The sequence below is a fragment of the Microcebus murinus genome, chromosome 11 (assembly GCF_040939455.1).
Source record: "Microcebus murinus isolate Inina chromosome 11, M.murinus_Inina_mat1.0, whole genome shotgun sequence".
Taxonomy (NCBI): domain Eukaryota; kingdom Metazoa; phylum Chordata; class Mammalia; order Primates; family Cheirogaleidae; genus Microcebus; species Microcebus murinus.
The window spans coordinates 26212906-26230671 of NC_134114.1; the positions used below are offsets into that span (position 1 = coordinate 26212906).

General features: G+C 40.2%; 1 protein-coding gene across 3 annotated transcripts in view; it reads left to right on the forward strand.

The window, feature by feature from the left end:
• RAI14 (retinoic acid induced 14) overlaps positions 1–17766 on the forward strand; it is a 135432-nt gene that overhangs the window by 96118 nt on the left and 21548 nt on the right. For all 3 annotated transcript variants that reach the window (XM_012758118.2, XM_012758122.2, XM_012758117.3), the window contains 4 exons: positions 8501–8589; positions 12821–12885; positions 16565–16622; positions 17337–17407. In XM_012758118.2, coding sequence (XP_012613572.2) covers positions 8501–8589; positions 12821–12885; positions 16565–16622; positions 17337–17407 — 283 coding nt within the window. The remainder of the gene's footprint in view (positions 1–8500; positions 8590–12820; positions 12886–16564; positions 16623–17336; positions 17408–17766) is intronic.

Sequence of the window (17766 nt, forward strand, 5' to 3'; positions counted from 1 at the left end):
CTTCCAGTGGAGACAAAGCTGAAGGATGTTCCTCATTTGTTTTGCATTGACTCTTTTATATTCCTTTAAGGGGCAAGTTCAGGTGATAATTAACTGAAATAACTACCTCAGAGGGCTCATTAAGACAGACTTAAATGCTTTGCCTCTGGACATTTTAGGTTGTAATTAAAATTCTCATCTCTTAAATTAAAATTTGCCAGGCAATAACAAGTCTTGGCTAGGATGTAGAGAAATTGGAGCCCTCATGAGTTGTTGATGGAGTTATAAAATGGCACCATTTATGGCAGCAGTTTTAGAAAACAGTTTATGACTCTAACAATTCCAGTCCTAGGTATATACCCACTAGAATTGAAAACATATGTTCACACAACCGATTGTACACAAATGTTTTAGCTGCAATAATAACCAAATGCAGAAACAATCCAAATATCCATTGGTCAATGAATAGATAAAATATGGTATATCCATACCGTGTTATATTATTAAGGAAGGTGTAAAGTACTCTTACTTTCTGCAACATGGATGAGCCTTGAAAACATGCTATTGATGATTGAAGGCAGAAACAAAGGACTATATATTGTATGATCCCATCTTTAGGAAATGTCCAGAATAGGCTAATTCATAGAGACAGAAAGTGGATTAGTGATTGCCAGGGACTTGAGGAGACAGGGAAATGAGGAGTGGCTGCTAATGGATACAGAGATTGTTTTTTTAGGGTGATGAAAATGTTCTGGAGTTAGATAATGAGGTTGGTTGCCAGTTTTATGAGTATACTAAAACCAAAATTGTACATTTTAAAATGGTGATTTTCATGGTGTGTGGATTGTAACTCAGATTAAATTCTGATCACTTGGGTATTTTAAAAAAAGATTTTTGTTTAATTTATTTTTATAGAATTATATTTTAGCAGTATACTTTGATTTTGATGGTTTATCAGAGAGTTTCTCAACCTGGGCACTACTGATATTTTGGACTGGATAGGTAATTCTTTGTTGTAGGGAGTTGACTTGTGCATTGTAAGATGGTTAGCAGTGTTAGAAGAAAAACTTAGGATAAATTAAATTTAGCAGAGTTTAGGTGAGCAAAGAACAATTCTCAAATCAGGAAGTTCTCCCACCAGAATAGGTTCACAGCAACTCTGCTTGGTTTGAGAGGATTTATGGACAGAAAAAGGAAAGTGATAAACAGCAAACAGAAGTGGGATACAGAAACAGATGGATTGGTTACAGCTCAGCATTTGGACAGTTGGCTGCCTGGGATTGGCTGAAACTCTCTGCTTGGTACAGGGGGAGGTTATAGTCTGTTTACATGCAGTTAGGTTACAGTTCACTGTGTATGGAGAAACCTTTAGGCCAGACTTCCAGTAGAATTCTCCTCCTTCCTGTGCCTCCCCATGTCCCCCCAAAATAAAATGTCTCCAGACATTACCAGAAGTCAGAGTGGGGGGTGGTACAAAATCACTTCCAGATGAAACTACTGGCTTTCTTTCATCTTCCTAGTAAACGCTGAGCTTTATAAAGGTAGGGACTTTGTTTTATTCACACTGTTTCTCAGGGCGTAGAACAGTGTCTCATACAATAGATACCCTAGTACCATAGTAAATATGTGAATGAATGAATATAATTAGCTATAGAAGTAGCAGTACTTACAAAAATATACAACTGTAGAAATACCAATACTATCCCATACTTGAGTTAGTTCCAGTGCCTTAGAATTGTCAGGAATACTGTCTAAGTTTAAAGGGTGTGTGTGTATTGGGGGTAAGTTTTAATCAACCTGTTGCCTTGCCCTCTGCCCCATCCCAGCCTGCAAACTCCTTATTCAGAGAGAGTGGCCAGCTATCCAGGACATAGGTCAACAGAGGGCACCAACCATGCTCTGAATTAGTCATGTGCTCACATGGGGCCCCATGTGGTTCCTAAGCCTGAGGTGACCCCACAGATGCTGCCTGCTATCTGGACAGGGTGGCCCCAGCCTGGAATGCCACCACTGAGGGTGCCTACATTCATTAATCACTGTGTGAGAAAGGAAACCTACTCCTTGTCATCTACAAATCCAGGTTCGGTCACTGACTAGTTGTGTTTTTCTACCCAACAAACCCTAACTTTCCACTTGAGTATCTTATTAAAAGTTGGCTGTGCTTCCGGTTCACATTCAGAGGCTAAATGTTAATGGCTTGCTGCTGCCAAAGCCTGCCTTGGGGATTATCGCATGCATGAAAGGTGCCAGAATGTTAGCTGAAGTGAGAGCTTTAGACAAGGCTGATCTTGGATGGGTTTTTGTAGCCTGTTACTTGTCTACAGCTTTGTTCCCATTCAGTGATAATGCACATAGCTTTTACCCCATCCTCTCCCCCCCTTTCATTTTCTTAGCAGTGGGAGTTCTGATTTAACTTCTGCTACTCTGTTCTTTGTGAACCTCAAGACAATTCTTTTATTAAGCAGCATGTCACAGATTCTGTGCCTTGTGTCAAGGAGGCTACAATAGTTGATGGCTTTGTGTTTTTTTTGTTGTTTTTTTGTTTTTGAGACAGAGTCTCATGCTGTTTCCCAGGCTAGAGTGCAGTAGCATCATCCTAGCTCACTGCAACCTCAAACTTCGGGGCTCAAGCAATTCTCCTGCCTCAGCTTCCTGAGTAGCTGGGACTTCAGGCACACGCCACCATACCCTGCAAATGTTTCTATGTTTGTAGAGATGGAGGTCTGGTTCTCACTCTTGCTTAGGCTGGTCTCCAACTCCTGACCTCCCACCTTGGCATCCTGGAGTGCTAGGATCACAGGCATGAGTCACAGTGCCTAGCCTGATAGCAATTTTTGAGTGTTTACTGTATGCTTCACATTTTGCTAAGTGCTTTTACATATAATTCATTTATTCCTTCACAGCCCGTTTTACTGATATGGAAACTGAGATACAGAGACAAAGAAGTGGTAAAGTGCAGATTCAAACCCACTTTGTCTGAGGCCTTAATGGTTATTTGTATTACCTCTATAATAACATGCTTCTTGTTATACTTTCTCATCTGACTACATGTCTTTGTCCCTCCTCTAAGCTTTAATAAAGCTATATAGTGTTGGAAGCTTTAATTTTTCAAAATCATGGACATTAGAAATAAGGATCAGATTTCCTGAGGTTAAAACCTTAAGATGACTGGATATCCAAATTAAATACATAAGTGAAATAACAACAATGTAATTTTCCCACCCTGTCCTTTTGTACAGTGGTATTTACTCCATTCCTGATTAAGAGAAGCTTCTAGACATAGAGCAGGGGAATGAGAGAGAAAAGAAGGGCTCCTACTTCCAGCAGTTTTCTCTCTGAGGGGAATTAACAAAATGACTCAGCTCTTTTTATTAGTAATTGGTTGTTCAAGTGTAAGATATCTAGACGGAACATACAGGTGCTCCTGTAATATAGAGGAGGTGGGTTGTTAGGGGGTTGCTGACAAAGTCATTTCATTGTCTAACTTGTGCCTGTTTCTTCTGCATCTGAACACCCTTCATAAAAACAAGACAAAGCTAAACCAGTAGACTGACCATTTTGGCTTCTTTTATGTGGGAACTGATGTAGCAAACTCTTTCAGGTTATAGACACTATGTTCCAAACTTAGGAGTGAAATGATTTTCTGACTAAAATTCTGTGGCAATGATATATGACTATATTAGATAAAAGGTAGAATACTTTAAGGAGTTGATCGGAGTGATCAATAGATATCAAAATAAGTGTCTTGATAGCTGTTTCTTTTTTTTTTTATTTTTTTATTTTTTTTTTTTTTGAGACAGAGTCTCGCTTTGTTGCCCAGGCTAGAGTGAGTGCCGTGGCGTCAGCCTAGCTCACAGCAACCTCAAACTCCTGGCTCGAGCAATCCTCCTGCCTCAGCCTCCCAAGTAGCTGGGACTACAGGCATTCGCCACCATGCCCGGCTAATTTTTTTTTTTTTGTATATATATATTAGTTGGCCAATTAATTTCCTTCTATTTTATAGTAGAGACGGGGTCTCGCTCTTGCTCAGGCTGGTTTCGAACTCCTGACCTCGAGCAATCCGCCCGCCTCGGCCTCCCAGAGAGCTAGGATTACAGGCGTGAGCCACCGCGCCCGGCCTGTTCTTTCTTATTTTTAATTTTCTTTTTCTAAATACAGCCTGAAGAGTTTGAAATAGTAGAATATATATAATGTAGAGTAGTACCTATATATATTATATAGCATAGAAGACGTTAGTAAAATTTTTTTTTTTTTTTACTTCTCATTCATTACTGAAGAGCTCTTGTTATTCCACAGGATATACCCATAGGACTTACAAAGAATTTCCAAATTTTAGACCACAGTTCTAGCATGTACTTTAATGAATAATATGTCAACAATTCTGATAAATTAAGTGACTGCATTAGAGTCTGAAGTAAGTAGAATGAATCAAACCTCAGCATGATGGGAGGGTTCAAGAGCCAATACAATTTTATATTCTCTGAGAGGCTTGAGTATGATTTACAGATTATAAGGACAGTTGGGTTGATAAGATGTTTGTGAGGTTTGCTTATTTGTTTTTTAATTTTGTTTTTGTTGTAGTTGTGTATCTGTGTGTGTGTGACTGTCTGTGTGTGTTGTGGATGGGGTGTTGGTTATTCTCTCAAAACCAAATTCACACTTTACAATTTGAATTTTATCACCTTATTGCATGTGGGGCATTCTAGACTGTGCGCTCATTCTCATTTTTAATCAATATTTGATCAAATGGTATCCACTGGAACCTAACAGGTCCTGTGAATAACCACACACAAAATACCCAAGCTGGTGTCGTTCAAGGGCCCAGCAGGAAATAGGTAGCACCCTCAACTAGGATAATTGGTGAGAATTTGAGAAAGAAACTATTTATAGACGCGTGGCCAGGTTAAGGGAAATCAGCAAGGTTGGGGACGCAGATCTGGACTGGCAGCAGGGGGGATCTATTTCTACTCTCGACATGAAGGGGCAAAGAGGGAGAGCAGTTACTAAAACCCAGAGACTCGCAGAGCTGTGGTCTTCCTAGAGAAAGGCAGCCGCCTGGCAGAGAGGGAGTGGAGGGGATGATGCCCTGAAGTCTTTGCTTATTTCCTCCTGACCAAAGCACCTTCCATTGGTCAAACCAACCAGAAGCTAAAGGACAGGGCAGTCCATGGGATGCAGTCCCTTAGAGAACTGCTTTCTGGGCCACAGACACCAGGGGATGAAGGCACAGGACAGACCTGGGGGGCAAAGAGAACGCCCAGCATTAGTAACTGTCCCCTCAAGGGCAGACTCACGTACTGTTTCTTGGCTTTGCTCCCACTTTCTGGAACTGCATGTTCAGTGAGAGGAATGATGGTACATAGTGGAGCTCCTTGTCTGTCTGGAGAAATGAACCAGAAACATACAGCTAAAATGAGCCACCTTTCCCTTTCCTGCTTTTCAGGCTCATCCCTGAGCCTGCGTGTCTTAGAAGGTAGAGCAGCAGCTTTTGTGTGACATCAGAACACAACAAGCACCTGGAAATGAGAATCCTCTTGAAGAAACACCTTAAAATAATGTGTTTAATTGAATCATATGAACTGAGAATGGTTTTATTAGCTAAAAGTATGATGATGCTAGAAGCATGCAGTGTAAAATCAAATATCTGCCCTTATATAAATGAGCTGTTTATATATTATATATTAATTTTATCTGTAAGAGCAGCAAGTGCTGAAGCTTTAAGTAAGATATACGAGGAGAAAATTATGATTGGGAAAAGACTGTCATTATTCTATTTAGTTCTGCAAGAGGATAGTTGGAAAGTCCCCAGAATAGAGGAAAAGTCACTTCCTTATCTAAACTCTTAATGGGAGAGGCAGAACAAAACAAACTCACTCTTCTTTTCTTTTCTTTTCTTTTCTTTTCTTTTCTTTTCTTTTCTTTTCTTTTCTTTTCTTTTCTTTCTTTTCTTTTCTCTCTCTCTCACACACACCATATAATTTATTAAAGCATATGGAATAAAATCTTAATTAACTGGAACCCTCAATAAAATGTGTTACAGTCATCAAAGATATCAATTTAGGTTGATATCAGGGCTTTCCTTTTAAAAAGGAATGTCTAAGAAAATTTCTGTTGTGGTATTGGAAATTTTGAGCCCAGCTTCCAAATACCTCACTTCTCCTGCCTTGTAATGATCATTGACCTTCCAAGTAATGATCCTGAAACCCTGCAATTCCCAAATCATGTATAGACTATCATCTGCCATTCATCAGACTATGTTTACCTACAGATAGTCGTGGCCTGCAATAATGCTTCACTGTCAGATGTGTTTGCAATTTCAACCACCCATAAATATAGTATGCGATCCACAAGTAATCCAGGAAGCCCCAGAGTAGAAAACGTATAAATATCACATGGGGAAGAGGCTAGTAACTATAACGGACACATGGAGAGCTTCAGGGTGTTTCTTGATTAGTATGAAGGTAAAATGTTTTATTTGTGAAAATTTAGCAAGCTATACAATTATGATATGTGTAGTTTTTTTACACATGTATACTTCAATCAAAAATTAAATGTAGACATAATCAATAGATAATGTGTGTGCACACACATGTGCACTAATCACTATTGCTGATACTTTTGTCTTTAGAGTGGGATATGACTACCCTCCTGTTTAGATACTTTTGATTTAGTTATAGGAGATAGAGTGAACAGCTTAGAAATAAACACATAGACATTAAGAAGATAAATACTAATCAATTTTAGGTCTTAATAATTCAGGGGCATTTTGATTACTATCGCTAAAAGTAGAGTTCAGTAATTGAGGCTCTTAGTGGTGACTACATATCCTCAAGAGCAATGAATTATGTTACAAATGCTGTTACTAAAGCTGGCTAACATTTAGAAATCTTCTGCCAAGATTAATAAAAGATTTACTGTTTAAAGGTGGACTTTACTTATAGTGAAATTAAGCTATACCAACAATGCTGAAAAACAGGCATTATTTTACTGCCTTAAAAGGAGGTTCTTTTGGTTAAGCTGTATTGAATGAGGAATTCCATTTAAACACGTCACCACATTCCCAGGTCATTCCATATGATCAAAATTTTAGAATAATGGGAAATCACCTACAAGGTAGATTTTGACTGTAAAGAGACATTACATACAGATTGCACACAAATACAGAAATAGTTGGTGTGATCAGAGCCGTGTAGGCTAAAACAATAGAATGTTAGAGCCAGAAGAAACATTAGAAATTATTTGACTCAATCTGCATACTTTATAATGGAGGAAATTTAGGTATAGAGAGGTTAAATTGACTTCCTAAAAATGCACAGATAGTTGTGTTGAGGCTGGTTTGCAACCAGAACTAAAATATTCCTGTTTCATGATTGGTCCTCTTCACTCCACCTGGTTGTTAAGAGCAGAAGTCTGGAGTCAGACCAATTTGGGTTCAAATATTAGCTCTTAGATGTGCCAGTTGGGTTTGACCTTGGGCTCCAGTGACAGATCCTACCCTGTGAGAAAATATTGCCTGAGCATTAATTCAGAGCTACAGACACGAAGATGTTGCATAGGAAGATTACCGAGGGCCACTCCCTAAAACAAAACTGAGTCAGGAGAGGAACTATAAGGCTCATGAACCTCTCTCTACAGGAAGGAGACTGAGAGAAAGGGAGACCTTTCCAAAGTTTGTAGCCATCACAGCCTCTAGGCCTGACTGCCCAGTGAAATTATGCTTTGCATCTTTCTGCCTGCAGACGTTCATTCAGCCAGGGACCCGCAGGGATGTTTGGTGTGGCGTTTGGATGTTATCCCTTCTTTTTACAGCCAATCTAAACATGTTGAACGTGGTTTGTACTTCCAGGCATTGCTGAGTTCTAATGCTGTTTGCACTGGAGTGTTGATATGTGCTATCTAATGGAAATAGTAATAGGACTCGCCTTAAAGGGCTGTTATGGGAATGAAAAGAGATAACGTATAAAAGTGTTTGTTAAGATGCTTGACATACTTTAGACACTTAACAAATGTTGCATGCAACTATTGTTATTTAGCTACAACATAACAGCGGATTTGGTATTGATGATGTCCAGGAAACTTGACCACTGTTTGACTCCGGCAAGTTCCTCTTTGTAAAGTATATTGCTTTAAAATGATGGCTTTGGTGAAAGCACTAGACAACAGGAAAAAAAGCTGATGAAGTCTTATTACCTAGAAATTGCATCTGGTTGGGACTCTCTGACCTGTTTTGTAAGAGACAAATATATAGTTGAATCTTACTTTTTTCAAGCCTGGTCTTTGGGTTGGAAGACCTAAGATCAAGCTTCCACTCCATCACTTAATAAAAGGTGTCAATGAGCAAATTACAGACTATACTGAGCCTCTGTTTTCTCATCTTTAAAATGAGGTTGATCGTAATACCTAGTCAGTGGGTGGTTGTGGAAGTCAAGGGAGAATGTGTACATGAAGAAGCAAAAACTTTGTTAAGATGAATGCTAAGAAGTGGAAATCTTAAGGATATTGTGTTTTCCTCTCTTTCCAGTTTTCATCTGGCTGCTGCAAAAGGACAGGTGGACTGCCTCAGGGTCATGGTTACACATGGTGTGGATGTGACAGCCCAAGATACTAGCGGTACGTGGATTTTAATCTCTTAAGTTAGCAGGCCAGCTCGAGAATAGGTATCACAAAGGCACATAAATTCATTGTGGAAAATTGAGAGTCTCTAGATAAGCCAAAGAAGAAAATAGAATCACCTCCAATGACTCGGCTGTGACATGGTTTCATCATTTGTCTGTGTCTTTATGTTTTCATCTTATATGTGGTTACTCAACAGAGACTGTATGCTTCTTATACTCCATTTTTATATTATTTTCTAAGATTATGTGTATGGACCAAGCAATATTCCCTGCTTTTGGTTTTATTGTGTGAGGTGATGAATGGGGTGAGTTATCCAGGAGCTAATTTCATCAACTAGCTGAGATGGGCCTTGTGGGCAAAAGCTATGATCTGCATCTGGACCAGCTGGTAAGGCCCTGCATATATAGTGCAACATCAGTAATTATATCATTTTAGGTAGCCTTAGAAGCTTAAGTGAGATGGTCAGTGTGGGTGTCTTAGCAGTGCCAGGCACACACAAGTGCTCACTTCATTTTTCTACTTCATTTCTTCATTTTTCATATTACCATGATTATTGCTACTTCATTTCTTCATTTTTCATATTACCATGATTATTGCTACTTCAGCCAGATCACCTTTGTTCTCTTTTACACATTGGGCTTTTGAAGGTTTTACATCTTTTTTTAAAAAAATAAAATAAAAAAGGTTTGACAATCACCATGTCACCTGCTCTCATTTTACAAATCAGAAAAAGAAAATCCAAAGACTTGCAGAAGATCATGACAGGTTTTTGGATTTTGGGGTTTTCCCCATCCCTTAATTGCTGATTTGCCAACCAGCACCACAGGTACCTAGCAGGAGATGGAAAAGTCAGCTCCTAAGCTCAGTGGGCCATCTCTGAACTGGACTCATGTGATTTGTCTGACACTTTTCATTGCTTGTTTGCTCTTCTTCATTGGTGTAAGAATTGGCAATTCTTTAGAAAACAATTCTCTTGAGCAAACAGTAAAATTGACTCCTAAACTTTTTTTTTGGATGCCTGGAATATATAATGGAATTAAATAGAAGCATTACCAGATGATTGAAAAAGACCAAATAATCTTTTTGTTACCATAAAACTCTATTTAATAGGAAGAATGGTTATTATAAATAAATCTATTACAATCTTATTAATATTTTACCTGTCCTGGAATATAACAAAGTGAATATACTTGTGCTCAGTGATAAAAACTTGATGTGAACATGAGGGTTTCTAAGAATAATATTGTTTAAATATAGTTAAAATTGTAAATAAGGACCAAATAAATTTATATTTTTATTCTTTAAATATATTGTACACTCTAAAACTCTAACTTAAAAAAAATTAAACTTTCTTATCTAGTTGAGTATCATTTAATTATCTTTATTTTTAAATGTTTCTGTATTGTTATTTGAAATTGTGATTTCTCGGACTTTGGCCTTTTGGTATTTGTTTGTTATATCTTCATATCCCATGATTTCACAGATTTTAAAATTTTTCACATGTACTTGACAAGTATTTTCTATTGTATTAGTTAATTGTTCCCTGTTTTCTCTAGCAGTCTTAAGAATTGACTAAATGGTCACAGTTTGAGTTAGTTTTAGGAGAAGGCGTCCTGTAGCTGGGGCAGCTGGGCCATCTTGCTTTCGGTAGTAGGATTCTTAGACAACCTGTGATAGTCCAAGACTCTTGATTTATAAGTACCACTGGTATTTTATTTGCAGGCAAAGTTCTCCTGGAATGCACTTGAATTAGGGTTGTGCTTATTATTTGTCTATAGGGAAATTGCTTCCTGATATTCCAGATAGATCCATAACTGTATGAGAGCCAGACTTATGCATTGTCTCCTGATAGGGAGATTCTGTCACTAATATAATATATTCTCTCCAGAAAATTTTGCATTTGGAACGAGAATTTTGTTTTAATGTTAACAATGAAAGACATCTTACTTCACTATGATAGTGTCCAGGGAATGATGTGTCATTCAAATTTTGAGACTATTTTAAGTGAAAAATACTTTTGTGCTGCTGCTTAGGAAGACACATCACATGGCCAGGGGATAAAAGAACTTTTGTTCTTTTATACTTCTGTAGAAATCCAGCACCCACTCCAGATATGACTAGAACACTTGAAGTGAAATGAAAGCCTGTTACTCATGACAAGTTGTTTAAATCTCCCTACTTTCTTGTCTTTGGAGAACTGTGCCTTTTTCATATGGGTGCTATTTATGCAGAAAGCTTTTGTCCACAGCATAGACAAAAGTTAATGCATTGCATGCATGACATAAACAGTCTCCAACTTACAATCAGGACGTGTTCCAGAAATTCATTTGTAAGGCATTTGTTTAAAACTTAGAATGTGTTTGTCCTTAGAAACAGTGGTACAAATGATGGGTGGAGGGGCCAACCTTGCCCACCAATCTATTTGATGCATAATGTGCCTAACCTCATATAATTTTGCTTTCTATATACCCAGAAGGAGGGTTCTCAAAGGAAAAGGAAGAGACTATCTTTGTCTTTCTGCATCCAAGGGTCTCTTCCCTCATTTTTAGATCTTTCTTTCCCTCCTATTTTCAGGAAAGGAAGGGGGGATTCCTGTCTCCCGTATCCCACCCTGACTAAACAACTCCTGCTCACACCTACCCTTAAAGTCTCTCAGCACAGCTGATCTCAGAGTAGAAGGAATCTGATCTTTTGACCTTACACATGCTTTTGTGCTACTCACTGTGGTCCTATGACTCTCTGATTTTTAAATATGGTGTTTCCTAGCCATATGCATCTCTAATTAGAGGATTTCTGGTAAGTGTTATGGAGTGAATACTAATTCAGAAAGGAGAGTGGTATTTTGGGACTGGGCCACCATACAAAAGAAATTGTTCCTCTAAGTTGGTGGTTCTCAGCTTGAGTTAATATTGTCCCCCAGGGGACATTTTTGACTGTCAAAACTGTATGTCTAGTGGGTAGAGGCCAGAGGTGCTGCTTAGTATCCTGTACTGCACAGGACAGTCACCCACAGCAGTTACCCAGCCTAAAAGGTCATTAGTGCTGACCAGAGCAACACGCCTAAACCGTGTCCCAAAGACTGGGCGTTGTATTACAGGTGTTATACTGGGAATATCTTTGTCAAATAGTTTGAGAAATGCAGGATTTAAAAGCTGACTAGGTGTTTTGAGTTGGGTGGCAGGTGTAACTTTGGTTCCCTCTCCTTGCACCCCTTAATCCACAGTTAATATTCTAGTGGGGGTAAAAAAAAAACCCAACTATATGTGTGTGTCTATATACAGAGAGGGGTGAAAGGGAGTGATGGAAGATGTTAAGTGCTGTGAAGAATAAAGAAATATAGCAAAGAGTAGAGATAAAAAGGGTTGGGAAGGAATTGGAATTTTAAACAAGGAGGTAAGGAAAGGCCTCATTCAGAAGACAGTATTTCAGAGGGAAGTGAAAGCAAGTGTGTAGTTGTCCTAGGAAAGGAGACTTCAGGCTAGGCGTGGAGCAACTGCAGATGCCCTAGGCTGGGCCCTCTTAGGCTGCCCCTAAGCCCATCTTCCATAGAAATGCTGTAGGCCCATTCGGCAGTAGGGCGAGTTGGGTAGAGCATTAGGATTTCTTAAAGTTATCTGACCACAGAGCCATCAGAGAGTGTCATGTGGGAGTCAAGAAGGGAAATTAATGAAATGCTGCTTCAACAGTGTATTGCTTTATAACTCTTTCCCTTCTTCTCTGTATGAACTTGGAAAATCTGAGAACTCCAGGTAACCTCCATTCAGGGCTGGAGTACGTGTAGAGGAGAGGGAAATGGGAAGTCAAAAGTAGGTATTTAAATGCGTAGGGTCTTTGATGTGTTCTCTGCTGGCTTGTGGGCCACCGTTGGGTCCCTCAGCCTGTGACACTTGTAGCCCGGTGTGACTGCTGTGGGCACAGATATTTGGCATACACACTGACAGCCAAAAGCAGAACGTCTAAGCTGCATGTCATGAGTCCACCGCATGCTTCTGGCCCAGGGCTTGCAGGAGAGCAGCACTTGGCGGCCGTGAATGTCATCTGGTGGGCGGGATGCGCCGTGTTCTCCCGCTCTGTCACACTGAAGAATGTGAGGCCTTATTCTCAAGAGTAACAATTCCTTCTTTGTTGGAGAACATTTATTTCCTCATAGCTGTCTTTAGTGCAGAGATAAGAAAGTGATTTAAAAAAATATGGCCTTTATATTCGATTGTTTCAATCCATTTAGGACACAGTGCTTTACACCTCGCAGCTAAGAACAGCCACCATGAGTGCGTCAAGAAGCTCCTTCAGGTAAAGCGATGACAACTTAAAATTATAAATGTGTCAGTTTTGCAGTGTAAAAGAAACCTTTGTGGATGAACAAATACGCTCCCCCATACTCCTTTAAGTACGGTTCCAGAACATGTTTCCCAAAAAGTTTCATTATTGAAACAACAGCCAAGGCGAAGATTATTTCCATAGCAGTTCTCACTGGTAGAGAGAGGATCCCAACTAAAATTTGCAGTATCTTTTTGGGATCTAGCCCTTTTCTCCCCTTTATTTGGCTTCCCTTTGTCTTTTCTGGAGGACTTAACACCCTCCAAATAGTTTTTAACAAATCTTTTTTCAAGCTGTTGGAGATCTTCATGACACAGGGTCTCCAGTATCCTCGTATTCTCTCTTTCAGTCGTTAGTAGAATGCAGTTCTTGAGAAGCAGAATTTCAACCATCATTTCCTTATATGTAACTTGTGCTTTTAGTTCTTGGTTTTTGTTTAAGTTCTTGGTTTTATTCTTCTTTATAATTTTAAACCAACTCTCCAGTTTGGTAACCTTGCCAGGAAGTTTATAATGATCCCTTAAAATGACAACTTCCAAAAATCTTTAAAGATGAATATTTAATGAACTCCCAATAGCAGTCCATACAGTAACATCCAGCTGTTGCCAGTCAAAACGCAAGCTGGCTGTTTTCAGAAACAGCATAGGGCAATAAAAGATGTGTTTGGAGTACTATCTGTTCTGTTGAGCGGTTGTCTCGGCCTTCATTAAGCACAGTTTGGGAACCAGCATCTTGCTTTAATTTGGCTTTGAAATTCTAATGCAAAAATGTGGTCACATTTTTCAACTTGTCCTGCTCTGTTGATCACATAGCTTCTTGTCTTGCATTACATGATGTAAGCTACTGCCAATTCCAGGAATGCATAACCTTAACAGGTCTTTGAAGCAAAATTCAAGAAAGATTGATCAATGTCTGTGATGTTGCATTATGAGGCTTCCCCCTAAAGACAATTAAAATAGAACTTTTCTTACCTACCTCCTAGGGGACTAGGCACTCTAGATAACCGAAAATCATTGACTTGCCCAAATGTCCTGCCTCCACGCCTTTGGCCCTACCTCAGTGTTTTTTACAAATTTATTTGCATTTTAAATCTCTGTTCCCATCCTGGCTTGGCTATGCAGATTTTGCATCTGGCTCTGATTTTAAGGAAGAATTAACCTGACAAGCTAGAAATCCTTGTGGGCAAGGACCAGATATTCTAGCCTCTAATGTAATTTTATATCTGGTTATGCAAATGGATTGGTTTTTCTCCAAAATCTTTGAAGGCTTTAAACAGTTCCTTGTGGTGTTCTAAAATTAGGCCAAAGCATGGTAAGTCGTAACTCGATCTCCATTCTTACCACTAAAGGGCAGACATTTCACTCTAAGGTAGCCTGTTTTTACCTCCTCTAACTTCCAAACTGTCCCAATTGCTCTTCTTTTTGGATGGTTGTGAAACCTCGGCCTTCAGTGTTCTCCTGATGGGTCACTTTCCTGGGGTCCTGCACCTCTCTGCTCCTAGGCTGTTCTTCACCTCCTGTCTCAGTAGCCTCAACTCTCTGTGATATGACCCCTTTTACCTCCCGCTACCCCTCACTCCTGTACTCTGTGCGTTTACTGATCTCTCGGGTTCCCCAGGCCTTTGCTGTTACTCTCTGTCTACTGGGGATATTCCCCCTCTTCAGTGGCTACACACTTAAAGTTCTTCTTTAAATTACGAGGCAATGAGCACAGATAGAGCCTTGTGAGAGTCTTCAAATTCAAACAAACTCTCTCTCTCCTTCCCCTGATCACCAGCTATTTTTCCCACCCTTTCTGAGTTCTCCCCTGGTGGACACTGTGTACTATGTCAAGCATTGAATATATTCCGATGAACAGAGCAGACCCTATCCTGGTGAAGCTCACAGTCTGGTAAACAAGTGCACACATATATATTACAAATTGCACAGCACGAAGAAGGAAATGAACAGGCTACTGTGAGAGGTAGAGGTTCAGGGAAGGCCTCATGGGGGAGATGATATTTAAGCTGAGAGCCCCAGTGATGCAAAGAGCCAAGGGGAAAGCATTCCGAGCCAATAGAACAGCAAGTGCAAAGGGCCTGGGGTAGGAAAGGTGCTGAACAGGGAGGAAGGAAAGCCAGTGCTTGGGCTTGGGGCAAGGCAAGCGGGGAAGAAAAATGGCATGGCATGCAGGGCTTTGCGTTTCATGTTAGGCAGACTGCAGTTAATCCTAAGTACAGCACGGAAGTATGAAGGGCTTTTAAGTAGATAGTGCTATTCACAGTTTTAAAAGATCATCTGAGTTGTGTAGAGAATTGATTAAAAAGGAAAAAAGCAGAACTGGGGAGACCAAGAGGCTACCTTAGCTGTCTAGATGAAAAGATGTTGGGTTGTGCTAGGGTGTTGGTAACAAGAAAGAGAAAAGGGTGGCTCAGAGGTATGCTTTGGAGAAAGAATTGACAGGACATGGTGGTAGATTAGATGTGGGAGGAAGAGGAGAAGTTATCAAAGATGATTCCCTGGTTTCTGGCTTATTGACTAGATGGACAGACAGTAGAGTCCAGAGGATCAGGCTAGGCGTCAGGGAGGGGAAACCAGCAGTTTGGGCTGTGCTACCTTTGAGGTGCTTACAAGATGTTAGAGCCAAGGTGTGAAGTAGGCAGTGGGTTAACAAGCCACTTGGTGCTCAGAGATGACCTTTGTCATGTATGGGTAAGAATGCAGGTGAGTTTGAATCCCAGCTCTGCCAGTTACTGGGGCTTGGGCAAATTACTAATTTCTTTGTGGCTCCGTTTCCTCCTCTGAAATGGTAATAATGGTGTCTAACTAGGGTTGTTAGAGACTTAAAGCAATTATTCCTTGAACAGGACTGGCATATGATAGCTAATACTTACATAATACATGTAATTATTGTTATTGTTAAGATAGACATTTGGGAGTCACTTGCTTCTAGACTTCTAGATGGTATTTCACGCCGTGAGTGTGCATGAGGTTACCAAGGAAGAAAGCTTAGAGAAAGGGCACTGAGGAACCCTGAGGTTTTCTGTTTGGCGAGGAAGAGGGGTGGCCAGGGCATCAGAAGGAAAACCAGAATGGATGGGCCAGGCAGGGCTCTGGGAGCTGAGAGGAGGAGTGTTTGGAGGAGAGGGAGTAGGTTACAGCTGAGAAGTTGGTAAGGGGAAGACCAAAGTGTTCATGGTCATTGGAAACATGAAGGTGGCCTTGACTAGGGCCAAGTCTTGAGGGTAGGAACCAAACTGCTGTGGGCTCGGGACTGAATAGTGGCGAGGAAGCCTGGACTCTGTGTAGGCGATTCTTAAGGGAAAGCTGGTTTTGTGTAGGGGGACTGAGAATTAGGACAAGAGACAGTGGGAAAGGCAGGCTCAAGATGAGAGATTCTAGAGCATGTTTGCTGGCTGGCAGGGATGATGGAGTGATGCTGTAAGGGGAGGAGTGGACAGACAGAGTGACGGAGTGGGGACAGTAGTGTCCCTGTCCCAGAAGAGACGAGTCTCTCTTCCCGTGAGAGACTGTAGGCCCTGGAGCACAGCAACTGGAGCTTATTTATGTTTACGGCCTTCCTAATAAGTCACGTCATACCTTGCAGGGAAAGGATGAACCAAACGGAATTTGTGCCAGATATTTTATTACGTGTATTTATCTTTGTCTTATAGTCTAAATGCCCAGCCGAAAGTATTGACAGCTCTGGGAAAACAGCTTTACATTATGCAGGTAACTCTCATTCTCTTGTCTTCTGCTGTAACAAACTCTAACTTTTCATTTTCCTTATTCAGGTTGTTAACCTTACTTACTGTCCTAATCCTGGTGCTGTTTTCTGTCACCATTCCTGGACATTCCCATTTTACTTAGTTTGTAAAACATGTGGAGTTTACTGAGGAATACACCTAGAATTCATCAATTGTCTGCCACCCAACCAGTAAATATTACCCTGGTTCATATATTTTAACTGATGTAAGGTTTCGGTTTAAGAGATATTCATAGGCACTTGTGAATTTCAGGTAATGTGTGATAACAGATTTTTGGTTTTGGAGATGATTATGACCATCAGTCAGTTTTACTTATCAGCGTTTTGTTTTAGCATTGTCACACAGTTGCAAGTGACAAACGTCGATGCTGAACTATGGGTGATTAGATTTATAGATTTCTTTTATTACTAGTTTGTGAAAAAGCTAAGTCCTGTGAAAAGCTGAACCAAATGTTTGCCTGAAGGCAGCCGGCAGTCAGGTCAGCATAACTCTGAAAGTAAGCAGTCATGTAAAACATGTCATACTTGACCTTCCTACCACCATTTCTCTTCACTGCAACTGTAGTAAACATTTGCAGACTGGGTAGAACACCAACTTTTCCTTCCTAGCAGCTTTTGATGCCCCTGGTTATAGGGTAGCTTTGTGATTGGCTATGCCATTTGTATTTTCCTTCCCCCAGCGGCGCAGGGCTGCCTTCAAGCTGTGCAGGTTCTCTGCGAGCACAAGAGCCCCATAAACTTCAAGGACTTGGTAAGTACCAGGTGGTCACTAGCGGTGGAGCTGGACAGTGGTTTCTAGAGCACAGTGGGCTGCCTCTAGAGTCACTGAGACTTTGGACATCTGAGTATATGGCAAAATTCGGTTGCTTTTCAACCTAGATCCTCTTCTACAAAATGAATTTGTGTATTGATATTCTCCCTCCTTCGTCCCTAAGGCATTAATAAAACCTTCTGTAGCGTGTACTTCCTAAATATGTATATTTGTTTCTAAGAATATGCCCATGTTCTACCATCAACCTCAATATGAATAAAGCTTAATTTCTTGATTCTTAAAAGTAAAAAATAAGTCTACATAGAAATTCTAGTATTTTTTTCTCTGTACCCCATGTA